The sequence below is a fragment of the Salvia hispanica genome, chromosome 5, assembly GCF_029641045.1.
Source record: "Salvia hispanica isolate PSC_SH4W2 chromosome 5, Shi_PSC_v1, whole genome shotgun sequence".
Lineage (NCBI taxonomy): Eukaryota > Viridiplantae > Streptophyta > Magnoliopsida > Lamiales > Lamiaceae > Salvia > Salvia hispanica.
Window position 1 is genome coordinate 17690678 of NC_142696.1, and position 15368 is coordinate 17706045.

The window sequence follows — 15368 nt, forward strand, 5'->3', positions numbered from 1 at the left end:
TGTGAGATTGTGTGCCTGATGCGTAGTTTGTGAGTTCGCTCCATTGGGCTATAGGGCTATGGATATGATATACGAATTCGGGTCTGAGTATGGGCCGCAAACCCTACCAGGCTGTGTACACGAGGGGATCGGGAGCCGTCCTAGCTAGTCGGCCGGTCTCGTGGGCGAAAAGCGTGGCCACGCTTTCGTCGCACCATGGAAAGATTGTGATATGTGATTGTGGAATTTGATGAGAAAATGGGGAGTTATTTTGACTGGCCAGTCTATGGAAAATATTTTGTGATACTCGTGATATTTCTCTTAACTGCTTAAAACTCGAGTTCACTTGGTAAGGGTGGCATAACTTATTAAATAAAATGTTTTGGCAATGAGCTCACTGAGTATTTCAAAATACTCAGCCCTGCATGTGTTTTTCCTTATGTGCAGGTTGAATGATGACGAGCGGTGGCGGGTGTTGAGCAGCTTAATTAATAAATATGGATGTGTTGAACTCTAAGTGTAGTTGTGTCACCATACATAGCTATGCTTTTCTCTTGGTCGTTTTCCGCTAAGTTTTCGATACTCTGATTTTGGTTCGATTGAATGGCACTCTTCTTTTCGTTTTGAGGCCTTAGTATTTATCTTGTGATTTTGTCTGGGATACCATGTCGTACATTTAAGACTTTTGAACCATTTATGATATCCTCCTATTCTTTCTTTAAAATTTCTAGGTCAAGTCTTTACTATTAATTACTCTGATATTTCTCTTTAAATGTAACCCTGGCCTATATTTACGTCTTTGGAGCCGGTTGGGTAGAAGTCCGCCGCATTTATTGTACCCTAGGAGGGCGGGCTGTTACAGTTGGTATCAGAGCCTCAGTTCTTTCCGCTCTGGACCCAAGAGTCTTTTCGAACTTTAGGTTGTCTTTGTAGTCGTGTCGTTAATAAATTAAAACGTGGAAAAGCTCAACACCGCAACTCGTATCATTCAACCGCGAAGAAAGAGGTACTAAATATTTTGTGATTTATGTTTGAAACTTGATGCATTTGGAAACGTTGTGAATGAGAAGTAACGTTTTCCTAATGAGGATATGTTGAATATGAGAACTTGTGAAAAGCATGCCTTATGTGTTAAGAATTTTATGAATGCGAAGCGATGCTTCTTGAATGTTTGATGAATGTTGTATGAGAACTTGAAATGCGAATGTGATTGTTTGGGACTACGTTGGCCTGTTGCAATGCCTAGACTTGGACTTTCGAACCTAGTATGCTTTAGCAAAACGATCACAGCTCGTGAACCAACTCTAGAAACGCGAAAGAACTAGCTTAAGGCCGTTTGTGTACATGGAGACTCGGCGAAACGTGAACAGAAAACGCACGATTAGTTATCTAGAGACGAGAACCTTGGATGCGACGTTTTGAACTACCATCTTTTGACTCTTATCCACTTTCGCAGCACCACTTGAGATCACGCACTATCTATTCTTTTCCACTTTGGTGATGGTGCTGACTTGTTCCTTTTTCCCTTTTGTAGATGGTCCAACCCTATCACGCCCTTATGCGCAACCGTTATGCCAAGAATAGGAACTTCCCCGTGGAGCGCTTTAGAGAGATGGAGTGGGACGGAGAGCAGTTCCTTCTGAACTTCGTCACCGACTTTTATGGTCATTGGCTGGACGCCTACGCGTACGGGACTACCCATCATGAGGGAATCATGCGACTTATCCACATACTACCTTCCCCTTGGAGCGAGTGGACCGCTCAGGCCTCAGTATCCTACGTCTGGTTTAGTCCGCCCAAGTATACGGCTCGAGGAGACTTCGTCGGCCTTATGGGAGTTTTGCTTCCGGCCATGTCGACCGCAGTTGACGGACCTCCGCTCCATCCGCCAACGCAAAAGTACTCGCCAGGCGCAGCACGCCGAATGAAGTATCGCGATGATGAGGAACCGCACGTTGCTCGCGTACCCCGTAGAAGAACCCTTAGGATGCGCGTTTCGGCACCTCGAAGGATCATACGAGAGGCCGAGGAGATGCTTACCTCGATTCCTTCGCCCCTTAGTGACGAGAAGGAAGACGAGGGGATGGGACGGTTCGAGAGAGGAGAGCGTTCGAGCGCCGAGAGTGTTGGAGAGTCGGAAGAACCCGAGGAGGACGAGAACAGAAGTGGCTAGTGCTCAAATAGCGATTTTGTTTTCCCTTTCCCCATGTTTATTTTTGAAATTCTAGAACCTTTAATTCCGTTGTTGTTTTCACAATTTCCTTGCACTTCTTCTCTTATTCATTGTACCAAGACCTTTTGGGATCATTTTTGAAATTTTATGGGGAATTCGTACCTTTCTTTCTATTACATGGCGATGAAGTCGTCTTCGCTCTTTTATCCTTATTGCATGAATATACTTACTCTCTATTATCTTCCGAGTGTTTTCCACCTTATGGTGCAACCTTATTATGTTCTCTCTTGCACACTTGTGTATTATATGGTCTTTCTTTAGACCCTACTTGAAAATGAGTCCAAATGAAAATCTTTGCATATACACATCTTTGTCTCAAAGTACCCTATCGCTACCTTAAAAAAAAATGTGCGCTAACAATTCGAGTGTGAAAATCAGGATGCCGCCAAGACGTAACGTGAGGAATGAGGAACGTACCTCCCAGGTTTCGGTAGAGGAAAGTGTGACGCAACCAAGACCGCCGTCACCACCACCACCCCCGCAAGTGGACAGGGAAGTTGTGAAGCTATTCCTTGACCAGAAGCCTCCTACCTTCGATGGGATGGGTGACCCTGCCCGAGCTGAAACTTGGATACATGCCTTGGAACGCATCTTTAGGACCTTAGTGTGTAACGATGCGGAGAAGATGATCTGCGTAACGCATCAGCTGACCGGATCTGTCGACTTTTGGTGGGACACCAAGTTGAAGACCATGTCCCAGGATCGTATAGACGAGATGACGTGGGAAGAGTTCAAGACTGAGATCTACGACAAGTACGTACCCAAGAGTTACCGAAAGGCGAAAGCCGCCGAGTTCCACAATCTCACCCAAGGACGTCTGTCAGTAACCGAGTATGACCGTGCCCTTTGTGACATGACCCGCTACGTGCCGGAACAGACCAATACTGACGAGAAATTGGCCGATAAGTTTCGTGAGGGTCTTAGGCACGAGATTAGGATGGCTTTGGCAGTTCGTGGAACCCTTACGTATGCCGAGGCGTTAGCCCTCGCTTTGGATGTAGAGGCAGCAATGCCAAAAGAGAAGAGCGTAGGGAACACCGTGACGACACTGCCCCCGCCGCGACACAACCATGATAAGAGGAGATGGGAGGGGAGTAGGGTTCCCTACGACAACAAGCGATACCGCCCCACTCAGAACAGGCCACCGTACGAAGGAGGACAGTCTTCGTTCAACCCATGGAGTGACCCCCGTGCCAGACCACCCCAAGTGCAGTGTTTGCACAAGGTACCATTTCGGGGAGTGTAGAGGACCGAACCCGACTCGGTGTTTCAACTGTGGAGGAAGCAGTCATTTCTCGAGGGAATGTCCGAGCAAGGGAAATGGATCGAGACAGAACCACCAGGGTTTCCGTCAGCAGCAGAGAACGCCACCTACCGGCCCGGGAGTGAACCGGAACCAGCCCCTGCGGCTGCAGCAGCTCGACCGCCCAAGACTCCCTGCCCCGGCTAGAGCGTACGCAATAGAGCAGAAGCAGCCCAAGGTCGAGCAAGGAAAGCCCGAAAATGGAAATCTAGCAGGTATAGGCGAAATCCTTGATACCCCCGTCGTTGTTTTGTTCGATACAGGCGCATCTCATTCTTTCATATCCGAGTTGTGTGTTCAAACCCTAAGCTTGCCTACTAGGAAATCCGAACATAAGATGATGGTGTCCTCACCAGTAGGAGGAATGATAGAGATCTCTCGTTTTTGCTTGAACATAGAAATCGTACTAGGAGAACGTAGGTTAGTGGCTCGCGACCTGCAAGTTATGGCGATGAAAGACGTTGACGTAATCCTAGGAATGGATTGGTTGACTGCGAATTTTGCGACAATTCGCTGCAAGGAGAGGCTAATAACCCTGCAAACTCCGGGTGCGAAACCCATCGTTTACCACGGAATCTCGATGAACCGACGAATAGCTATAGTCTCCGCGTTACAAGCCACCGCAATGTTGAGAAAAGGACGCCCGGCCTATCTTGTCTATCTCCACGGAGAAGAGAAGGAGGAAGCGAGGCTTGAAGACGTTGCTGTCGTACGAGATTTTCCCGATGTCTTTCCCGAGGAATTACCTGGACCGCCGCCCGATAGGCAGTTAGAGTTTGCGATCGATCTCGAACCTGGAGCCGCACCCATATCAAAGGCGCCGTACCGCATGGCACCCAAGGAGTTGGGGGAGTTAAAGATTCAGCTGCAAGAGCTCATGGACTTAGGTTTCGTTAGGCCCAGTGTTTCGCCATGGGGCGCACCGGTGCTCTTCGTTAAGAAGAAAGATGGGTCAATGAGAATGTGTATCGACTATAGAGAGTTGAACAAGTTGACCCTCAAGAATAAGTACCCGTTGCCGAGGATAGATGACCTGTTCGATCAACTCCGAGGAGCCGGAGTGTTCTCTAAGATGGATCTGAAGTCCGGATACCACCAGCTGAAAGTGCGAAAAGAGGATATCCCTAAAACCGCTTTCCGTACCAGATATGGCCATTATGAGTTCGTTGTGATGCCGTTCGGTCTAACCAACGCCCCAGCCGTGTTCATGGACTTAATGAACCGCGTTTTCCACCCGTACCTAGATACGTTCGTCTTAGTGTTCATAGATGATATCCTAGTCTACTCGAAGAACGAGGAGGAGCACGCGGAGCACCTACGGATCGCGCTGGAGACGTTGAGGAAGGAGAAGTTGTACGCCAAATTCAGCAAGTGTGAATTCTGGCTGAAGGAGGTCAACTTCTTAGGGCACATCGTGTCAGCAGAAGGAATCCGAGTGGACCCCGCCAAAGTTGAGGTGGTGCAGCAATGGAAGTCGCCATCGACGCAGAACGAGATTCGGAGTTTCCTGGGTTTGGCAGGATACTACCGAAGGTTCATAGAAGGATTCTCTAAGATAGCGAGGCCCATGACCCAGCAACTAAAGAAAGGAATCAAGGTGAGCTGGACGCCGCAGTGTGAAGCGAGTTTCCAGCTGTTGAAGGAAAAACTGACCACCGCACCAGTGTTAGCCGTGCCAGAGCTTGGAGTCGACTATGTAGTTTATACCGACGCTTCGAAGGTCGGATTAGGATGCGTGTTGATGCAGAACAACAAGGTAATCGCTTACGCGTCGCGACAGTTGAAATCGCACGAGTTAAACTACCCTACCCACGATCTAGAGTTAGCCGCCGTAGTACATGCCCTAAAGATTTGGAGGCACCATCTCTACGGAGTTAGGTGTGAAATCTTTACGGACCACAAGAGTTTGAAGTACTTCTTCGAGCAGAAGGACCTGAACATGCGACAACGGAGGTGGCTCGAGCTAGTGAAAGACTACGATTGTGGTATCAACTACCACCCCGGCAAGGCAAACGTAGTAGCAGACGCACTAAGCCGTAGAAACCAATCGCAACTCGCCGCCTTTCTGGCAGTCGAGGAGAGCCTAGCGCGAGAGTTGAGTAAGTTGCAGATAGAGGTAGTTAGAACTCCCGAAACCGTGGAAGGCCGGATTACCGCGTTGATAGTGGAACCTGATCTACGAACGAGGATCGTTGCAGCTCAACGGCTAGATGAAAGACGGGAGGAGATTCGAGTCGAAGTGAGAACCGGTGAGTCCGGAAGTTTTAGTGAGGCTTCCGATAACGCTCTTACCTTCGAAGGGAGACTGTGTGTGCCGAACGACGAGAGTCTTAGGAACGAGATCTTAAGCGAAGCGCACGAAACCCCATACACTGCTCATCCCGGGAGCACGAAGATGTATCAGGATCTGAAGAAGTCCTTTTGGTGGAGCGGCATGAAGCGAGACGTCGCCGCATTCGTGGAGCGCTGCTTAGCCTGTCAACAGGTGAAAGCCCTGCACCAACGACCGTACGGGAAGTTACAACCGCTGGAGATACCCGAGTGGAAATGGGAGCACATCGCTATGGACTTCGTGACGGCGTTGCCAAAAACCCTCAAAGGGAATACCGCGATCTGGGTGATCATCGATCGACTTACCAAGAGCGCGCACTTCATACCAATCCCCGTGACCCACGGATCGGATAAGCTGGCTCGGATCTACATTCGAGAGATCGTGTGACTACATGGAGTTCCAGTGACGATTACGTCTGATCGTGACCCGAAGTTTACCTCAAAGTTCTTGATTAGTTTACAACGCGAGCTTGGAACGCGTTTAAACTTTAGCACCGCTTTCCACCCCCAATCCGATGGACAATCCGAGAGGACGATACTAACTCTCGAGGATATGTTAAGAGCCGTGGTGCTCGACCGAGGCGGAAGTTGGGAGACCACACTCCCACTGATCGAGTTCGCCTACAACAACAGTTTTCAAGCAACGATCGGCATGGCGCCATACGAAGCACTTTACGGGAGGAAGTGTAGATCACCGCTTTATTGGGACGAGGTTGGCGAACGAAGAGCGCTTGGACTCGATGCAGTCGAAGAGATGGTCGGAATCGTTCGACAAATCCGCACGCGAATGAAGGAAGCTCAGGACAGACAGAAGTCGTACGCCGACGTCCGACGGACGGATTTGCAGTTCCACACTAGCGATAAAGTTTTTCTCAAAGTATCCCCGTCGAAAGGGATAACGCGTTTCGGAGTCAAGGGCAAACTGAAGCCGCGTTTTATCGGGCCGTATGAGATTCTAGAAGGAGTAGGACCCGTAGCTTATCGTTTACCGCTGCCGCCCAGCCTTGGGAGTGTGCACAACGTGTTTCATGTATCGCAGCTGCGGAAATACGTGTTCGATCCGAAGCATGTGATTCGTAATGAGGATATTGCTGTAAGCCCGGATCTGAGCTACGAGGAGCAACCCCAGATAGTCTTAGATCGAAAGGTTCAAACCTTGAGAAATAAAACTACCGCCTTCGTGAAGATTCAATGGAGAAACCACGGACCCGAGGAAGCCACGTGGGAACAGGAGGATAAGATGATGGAGCTATACCCGGAACTCTTTCCGTGAAAGGTACCAAATTTCGGGACGAAATTTTCTTTAAGTGTGGTAGGATGTAACGCCCCGGAATTTAAAACCCTAATCTTTGAACCCTAGAATTTATTTGTTGATGACGTGGAACCGAGAATGCTTTAATTTCGTGAGATGAGTCTATGTGAAAGCTTGAAAAGTCAAACTTATTGATTTGATGATGTGGCATATGTTCTATTTGTTGTTTATGTGGCAATTTAATTGTTTATGGGTGAGTGAGAATAATAGAGAAAATTTCCATATATACTTGTCACCCTAATCCTTGAAAATTTCGAACCCTAGCCCCTTTTGTGGAGGATTTCTATTTTTCCGGATTTGATTTAATCCTTGGGATATTTATTTAAATTAAGTTCTAAGAGCCAATTATTTCCTTGTTTAGAAACACAAAAATCGAGCCCCCTTATTTCATAGTGATTTTCGAAAATCACTATAGTTGGGAAGGAATGTATTTAATTGATTTTATTTGATCCCTTACTTAATTTCCTTCCATACCTAGAATTCAATTATTCTACCAAATCTTTCCATATTTCAAGAGAACCTTACCATACCTTATTTTAATTGATAGTCAAAATCCATACCTTATTTAATAGGCATAGAACACGCCTATTTCTTGCTTCCAAGAGGAAATTCTCATTTTTATTTTTGCTCCGTGATATTTTATTCTACTCCGTAAAATATACCAAAACAAAACCATGGCTAATTACCTAGCCTATATTTTCGAAAATATGGAGATATTTCCATCTCCTATTTTTGTTAATTTTCCTTCTCTACTTCACCCTATTATTTTATTCTATTTATTTATAAGGCAAAAGATCTTACCAAATATTCTATTCTTATTACCTAAAGATCTCATTGGACTCTATAAATAAGAACCAACCCCAACCCTAGCCCCCATAATTTTCGAAAACTTCACCCCCATATGCTCTCTCAATTTTCTTCCACTTTACTCCATAAATCCTTCATCTTTTGAGAAGAAATCGAAGTCTAATCCGTGGATATTGAAGAACCAAGCCTATACTTCGCTTCTACCGATTGATTTTCTCTAAAAAGGTATTTTCGTTTGAGAGTTATGTTGTTCTTCTTCTACCTCTTCTTTTCTTTTTCTTCCAACCGATTTAATCGGTGTTCTTGAACCTTCATGCATATTAATTGAGAAAAAAAGGGATAAGAAGAGATATGGGAACATGTGTGTGCGTGTGTGTGTGTGTGCCGAGAGGGTGAGGTGTGTGTGTGTGCCGTGTGTGTGTATTATGCGTGTGGTGTGTGTGTGTTGAGGTGTGTGTTGTGTAGTATGTGCTTGATGGCTAAATACTTTGTATGATATATGATGATAGATCTAGGGTTGAGACGCTAAGAAATATATGTATGTTAAGCATGACTTGAAATCAGTAATTTATGGCGAGTGTGACTTGAAATCTATAAGTTATGAAGGTTTAGGTGAATCGTTGGGAAAGAGAGAAGTAACGAGACATGCATAAGTTGAGAATTTTAATTGAACCTAATTTGTGAATATGTGCCTATGTGAATTTAAAAGGTGAAACCTTGGTTGCGAAGCCAGATAGCGGAAAAGCAAAACTACTTGAAATCTAAGCAATCGAGGTGGGCTTTACTCTCAAAAACTCTCTTTTATTTTGTCGAAGATAATTATCGGAGCTATAAGGGTGGTTTAACTGTTATGCCATGCCTATGTTTGTTTTATTGTGAGATTGTGTGCCTGATGCGTAGTTTGTGAGTTCGCTCCATTGGGCTGTAGGGCTATGGATATGATATACGAATTCGGGTCTGAGTATGGGTCGCAAACCCTACCAGGCTGTGTACACGAGGGGATCGGGAGCCGTCCTAGCTAGTCGGCCGGTCTCGTGGGCGAAAAGCGTGGCCACGCTTTCGTCGCACCATGGAAAGATTGTGATATGTGATTGTGGAATTTGATGAGAAAATGGGGAGTTATTTTGACTGGCCAGTCTATGGAAAATATTTTGTGATACTCGTGATATTTCTCTTAACTGCTTAAAACTCGAGTTCACTTGGTAAGGGTGGCATAACTTATTAAATAAAATGTTTTGGCAATGAGCTCACTGAGTATTTCAAAATACTCAGCCCTGCATGTGTTTTTCCTTATGTGCAGGTTGAATGATGACGAGCGGTGGCGGGTGTTGAGCAGCTTAATTAATAAATATGGATGTGTTGAACTCTAAGTGTAGTTGTGTCACCATACATAGCTATGCTTTTCTCTTGGTCGTTTTCCGCTAAGTTTTCAATACTCTGATTTTGGTTCGATTGAATGGCACTCTTCTTTTCGTTTTGAGGCCTTAGTATTTATCTTGTGATTTTGTCTGGGATACCATGTCGTACATTTAAGACTTTTGAACCATTTATGATATCCTCCTATTCTCTCTTTAAAATTTCTAGGTCAAGTCTTTACTATTAATTACTCTGATATTTCTCTTTAAATGTAACCCTGGCCTATATTTACGTCTTTGGAGCCGGTTGGGTAGCAGTCCGCCGCATTTATTGTACCCTAGGAGGGCGGGCTGTTACAGATATAATGTAGAAGAAGATAACCTAATTTTACAATATTGTACACATAATGTAATTAATATATTTGATAATGGACTTTACTCGAATAATAATGCGCAGTCAGAAAAGGAACTTTAAACAATATTATTCTACTTCTCAGAAATTGTGACATTGTAATAATGCATGATTATGACAAATAATGGACATATAATGTAGTAGTAATGCACGACAAATGTATTCAAATGAAAATTGATTACCCAAAAATTGTGGGCAGTGGAAAGTGGTCCAGTTCAGTAATAAGCACAAACCGGAAAAAAAAAAAAAAAAAAAAAACAATTCCTAGAGTCGTGAGATACAAAATTCATCAACATTTCCTCTTTCCCTTATGCTGCTCCTTCTCTTTTTCCAGCTGTTTAAGCATTGGACAATTTTTGGAGTCGTGATGGCCCAACTCATCGCATGCCTTACACCGTCTAAGGGGCCTAGTAGCGTCCTTGATAGCTTTTTCTCTCTTGGAAATCAGACGGCTTGCGGAACTGCTCGCGTGGCCCTTTGTCTTTACAACATCCGGAGGATGGACCTCAACGACTTCCAGCCTTTCCATTCCATAAAACTGTTCAATCATTCGCCTCTTCTCAGAGGCGGATGTTGTAGGAGTTCCCGCTTGAAGTGAATTACCAAGTTCCTCCAGTCCACCTACGAATGCACGAAGCACATCAATGTCCGTCTCAAATCGACGAAGAAAACCATAGAATAGTGAGATCCCTTGCTTTGAAACGTTTTGCTTTTCATCAACGATGGACTTGGTAGGTAGAGTGTCATCAAACTGACCATGGACAGCCTTGGCTAACGGAGTCTTCATCCATCTACTTGCGCAGTATTGATCCGGAATCTTTTTCACTTCATTGTTCCTGAACAAAAAGAAGATATGACTGCACAGATATCCCTGCCTACCGAAAAGTTTGCAATCGCAAGAGTATGACGCGTCACTCTTATCATGTCTAACAAAGTAAGAATTGCGAAGGCTGTCCCCAAGTTTGTAGGTGTCGACCAGGTCTTCAGAGGAGAACCCCAACACGCGGCATTTGTCATTACCCTCAACAATTTCCTCTTGTATTTTCTTGAACATACTATCTGTGTACATCGTTGAAGCATGTTTCTCAAACGGCAAGGTAGTGGCCAATATAGGCAAGGCATTAGCGTCTTGGTAGTCCAACTTTGTTCTACTATCCCACTGAAATTCCAAAGCTTGGTTGAAATTCAAGTAGAATTCGGCAATATTGTTGCGTGGCTTCAAAAAGTTTTTGTAGAAGCTGTTCTCCGACTCAGATATCGAGGTGGTCCTAATCATCTACCCAAGTGGGAAATCTCTGAAGTATGCAGGTATCCATAATTGTCTGTAGTCGTACAATGTCTTCAACCAACCATGGTCTTCCAGGTCGTAACGTTCAAGTACTCCGTTCCACTCTTCTTTGAACTCGTCGGGTTCAAGCAGATCCGACCAAACGCAGGCATTGAACTCTTTCTTGAAATCTTCGTCTCGCAACAACCGACCAGGAACTTTATTGGCCAACTTATGCATGATATGCCACATACACCATTTGTGACGTGTCCCGACAAGAATCTCTTCAATAGCCGACCTCATGCCCAAATCTTGATCTGTAACGATCATCTTCGGAGCAACCCCCATGCACTGGAAAAAATTTCTAAACAGCCATGCAAAAACGCCTGTCTTCTCGCTGCTTACCAAACCAGCAGCGAAAGTTACTGGTCGACCATGATTGTCCTTTCCCATGAATGGCGCGAAGATCATACAATACATGCGTAGCAAAGGCAAACATAATTCATACTTCGACACATATAATGCATAATAACAGAAATAGTACTGCAGGTAATAATGTACATATCCAAATGTTATAATGCACGTCATGTATACCTATTGGTGTTATAGGTGGTGTCAAAAGCGACTATATCACCAAACATATGGTAATTCCTCTTCATCAAACCATCACACCAAAACAGAGCAACCAATTGGTTACTAGCATTAACCTCGTACTCGTATGTGAATGCCTCGGACATCTCCTTCTTCTTAGCCATATCATCCAAAACCATTTGCACGTCAATACCATTTGCGTATGCTTTGATGTCTCGTGAAGCATTCCTGATGTCCCCAACGTTGCAACCAACTAGCTGAAAACCACCAAGTATTTCCTTCAAAACACTGAACGTAAGTGTGGGGCCTATATTAGCCTTCGAACAATCCAAAATAAATTGGTGATGTACGTCCTTCGATTGAGTGACATAAAATGTTGATGCTCTGACTCAACCATATAATGGTTATGAACCTCGGTGAACTCCTCGATAAAATAACCTGGAACTCCTCCTTCCGAGAAGAACTTGAAAGATATCCTCGCTTTACATCCACACCGCTTGGATAACCGTCGGCGCTTGATCGAAAAACCAGACCGTGCATTCGCTTGGTCATCCTCGCTCGACTTCTTGCTGCCTTGCCTATTGCATACCACACTATACCAAGTAGTAACACCATCTATTTTCCTCATTTGTGATTTACGCGTATCAAAACCAACAGCACGTGCATACACGTCATAGAACGCGAAACCAAAATCTAATGATTTGAACTTCTGCCCAACCACAGGCTTCAAATCTGAAGAGCAATCAGGAACAACAACCATTGTATACAATCACAAAAAACAAAGTCTCAGCTAACGTACGCATTACGAATTATAAAACGTGCATTATATAATTGAAATTTGAAATTACACAGTAATAAATCTACATTAATTTTAGCTACTCAAATAACACCCTAGCCGAGACCAAAACTAAACTCTTGCTCCTAATACACGGTTGTGGTAGTAGCAACAATAAAAAAGCCCAACCACGAGCGTCAATTCTGAAGAACAAACATGAACAACAACCACTGTATACAATCACAAAAAAACAAGTCTCAGCTGACATACGCATTACTAATTATAAAACGTGCATTATATAATTTAAATTTTAAATTACACAGTACAAAGTCTACATTACTCTTATCTACTAAAATAACAACCTAGCCGCCCTGATTTCTAAACCCTAGCCGAGACCAAAACTAAACTCTTGCTCCTAGTACACGATTGTGGCCCAAGAACCAAATAAAAACTGATACGATTAGGAAAAGGTCGCACAAATCCCTACAGACTACATACAAGCAACAACGATTGTGTCTCTCCTTTGCAATGAATGAAACATGGAAAGAATATTCATACAGTTTTCTGGAAAGATTACCTTCTTCCATTGTTGAAGAATAATCTTCTTCCATTGGAGACGAACAACCTTCTTGCAGTGTAGAAGAAATTACGGGACGCTACGACTAAATAAAATTATCAACAAGAATTGTCTCCCTAAAACGCAACGACTAAATATAAATATCAAATTTTCGTCAGACTATTTAGAACAAGAATTGTCTTCAATGGAGAATAATGAGAAATTTGACGGCGAAGAAGAGATATATTTGAGCAGATTTCATGCAATATTTTAAGATGGAGTGAATCAAGGGGTTACCATAACAAACGTGCATGTGTACTTCCCTAAACGCCCTTTTCTCAATTTTTTAATGGTTAAAAATGATTAAATGAGGCTCTAATTTCGGCCTTAGGATCTTGATTATGGATGGCATAGATTGAGAAGTAAAAAGTATAAAAGATGGGAAAAGTATATGAATACATCCCTATATATACGGATCATCATGACATAAATCAATAAACTAAATCATAACTAAAAGTAAAGAAATAAAAATAAAACATATTTCATTATGCACCAATAGGAAATAGCCCTGTGTACCTGCCCCCTCACTTTTGCCTGGGGTGGATCCTCTGCTGTGGTATAAATTTTAATATTTAATTTGATGACTTGATTTCATATATTTCAAGAGGTCAACGATTACGCGAATTGCTTAAACAATCTCAAGCGGCCCCCTTTACGGTAGAAGAACAGGTAATGACTATTTATACCGGAACAAACTTGATTTGATGACTTGATTAACATTTAATTTGGGCATATAATTTATCATTCGATTTTAAATACTACTATGGCTTACTTTATACCACGTTATTAAAAATGATAACTAAGTACAGTTTATATTTTCAGATTTTACCAAAATTTCATTATTTAAAAAAGAATAAAAAATTAAGGATGTCATATTTTCGAGCTAAATAAGTATATTACAATGTCTTTATTATTTAGTAATATAATAATAAGAAATAAAATATTGAAATGTTATGCAAATAACTAACAATGAAAGAAAAAATATATATGCATAAAAATAAGAATGAATATGAAATAAACACATCTTACAATGCTTTTTCGTAATGTGAAAACAAGAAAGAAATAAGAAATAGAATATTGAAAAAGATAAAGAAAGAGAATGGTGAATTGGTGATAGAAATCTGCGTTTTGTTCGTGAATTTGTGCGTATTGAGGCACAACACATGGTGCTGTGGTTTATACTACAGTAGGGGATCCATCCCCCTTTTGCTCGGGGGCGGCAGGGTGACACGGAACTAGAGGGGGGGTTGGGTTTATTTAATTTAGAATTATTTTTATTTACTTCTATTTTGTCTTATATGAGTGATCCTCTCTCCAATGTATGAAGGTGGTCTAAAAGACTTTAGCAAAGGTGGAAAAGAGAGTATTTTAAAAAAAAAAAATTATAAGCTTCAATTAATAGAGAGGTTCTCGACCCTTTTTACAAAGCCAACAAAATTTTTAGACAAAAATCAATGTAATTAAATACACCAAGAATTTTTAGACAAAAATCAAAGTAATTAATTAAGTACACCAATTATTGAGAGAGAAGTTCTCCAGATTTTTTTAGGGATTAATTGTTGAGAAGTATTGCTAAGTGGCATTTCTTCTTTACACAACAATCAAAGTAAGCAAGTACACCAATTAAGTGATCTTTCTTCTTTCTATTATTCTACTGATATCACATGAAAAAGGTTAAAACAATAGACGGTTTTAAAGAAATTAAACAGAATGTATTAATTTATAACACTAATGAAACTTTTTATATAAAACTTAAAACTTTTTGTGCAAATTTGACCATAATGTGCGGATTAATATCCTACGGTAGCCTCATTTGAGAATGGATTATTAACTATAACAGTTAATACTTTATTAGTACCCCAACTATTAAGCATTTCTTAAATATCCATCCAGTGTCTTACCCTTATGACTAGAAGTTGGACAAAATTGATATTTTTTTTTTAATTTTCAAAAACTATTATTATAATGAGTTGTCAAACACATATAATTCACTTTTTGGATAGAGATCTGTGTATTTGTGTAAGACAAACTCATTGGCTTGTCGAATTTTAGTAATGCTATGAACAAATACTTTTCATTGTCATGCAACTCAAAGCAATCACAAGAAATTGTCCATCTAGATATGGAATTTGAAAATTAGGCCAAGCCTTAGAAAAAAAGTGTTAAAGGCCATCCATTTCAACAAACTTAAAAAAATATCTCATCAACACAAATCATATGAGCTAAGAAATTCATAACTTCTTCTTCGTCAAATTTCCGTGCACTGAGAGATGAACTTGGGCCAGATGGTAAAATCAATTTAATTACCTAAGATCTAAACTTATAATTAACATTATTTGAATTTATTCAAATGAGCTTTGAGTGTAGTGGTGTAATTCTTAGAATCA

General features: G+C 42.2%; 4 protein-coding genes across 4 annotated transcripts; 1 reads left to right on the forward strand and 3 right to left on the reverse strand.

Moving 5' to 3' along the window:
- Positions 1-1513: 1513 nt before the first annotated feature.
- On the forward strand, positions 1514-2152 carry LOC148926381 (uncharacterized). The gene has a single exon (XM_089059110.1). It carries the CDS (start codon positions 1514-1516, stop codon positions 2150-2152), a length of 639 nt encoding a protein of 212 aa, XP_088915236.1.
- A 7869-nt stretch (positions 2153-10021) lies between these two features.
- Positions 10022-11008, reverse strand: LOC125189757 (protein FAR1-RELATED SEQUENCE 5-like). The gene has a single exon (XM_048086995.2). The coding sequence runs from the start codon at positions 11006-11008 to the stop codon at positions 10022-10024; it is 987 nt and encodes a 328-aa protein (XP_047942952.2).
- On the reverse strand, positions 11009-11452 carry LOC148926382 (protein FAR1-RELATED SEQUENCE 5-like). Its single transcript, XM_089059111.1, has one exon. It carries the CDS (start codon positions 11450-11452, stop codon positions 11009-11011), a length of 444 nt encoding a protein of 147 aa, XP_088915237.1.
- Positions 11453-11583: 131 nt separating this feature from the next.
- LOC148926383 (protein FAR1-RELATED SEQUENCE 5-like) lies at positions 11584-12350 on the reverse strand. Its single transcript, XM_089059112.1, has 2 exons — positions 12003-12350; positions 11584-11907 (listed from the first exon to the last, which is right to left on the reverse strand). The coding sequence occupies exons 1-2, from the start codon at positions 12348-12350 to the stop codon at positions 11584-11586; spliced, it is 672 nt and encodes a 223-aa protein (XP_088915238.1).
- Between the last annotated feature and the right edge of the window lie 3018 nt (positions 12351-15368).

Excerpts from the sequence above, each read along its gene's own strand:
- LOC148926381 (XM_089059110.1), top strand. The coding sequence starts at position 1,514 with ATGGTCCAACCCTATCACGCCCTTATGCGCAACCGTTATGCCAAGAAT.
- LOC125189757 (XM_048086995.2), bottom strand. The coding sequence starts at position 11,008 with ATGATTAGGACCACCTCGATATCTGAGTCGGAGAACAGCTTCTACAAA.
- LOC148926382 (XM_089059111.1), bottom strand. The coding sequence starts at position 11,452 with ATGGGAAAGGACAATCATGGTCGACCAGTAACTTTCGCTGCTGGTTTG.
- LOC148926383 (XM_089059112.1), bottom strand. The coding sequence starts at position 12,350 with ATGGTTGTTGTTCCTGATTGCTCTTCAGATTTGAAGCCTGTGGTTGGG. Across the intron at positions 11,908-12,002 it reads TTATCGAGGAGTTCACCGAG|GCTAATATAGGCCCCACACT; the intron begins GTTCATAACCAT and ends GATTGTTCGAAG.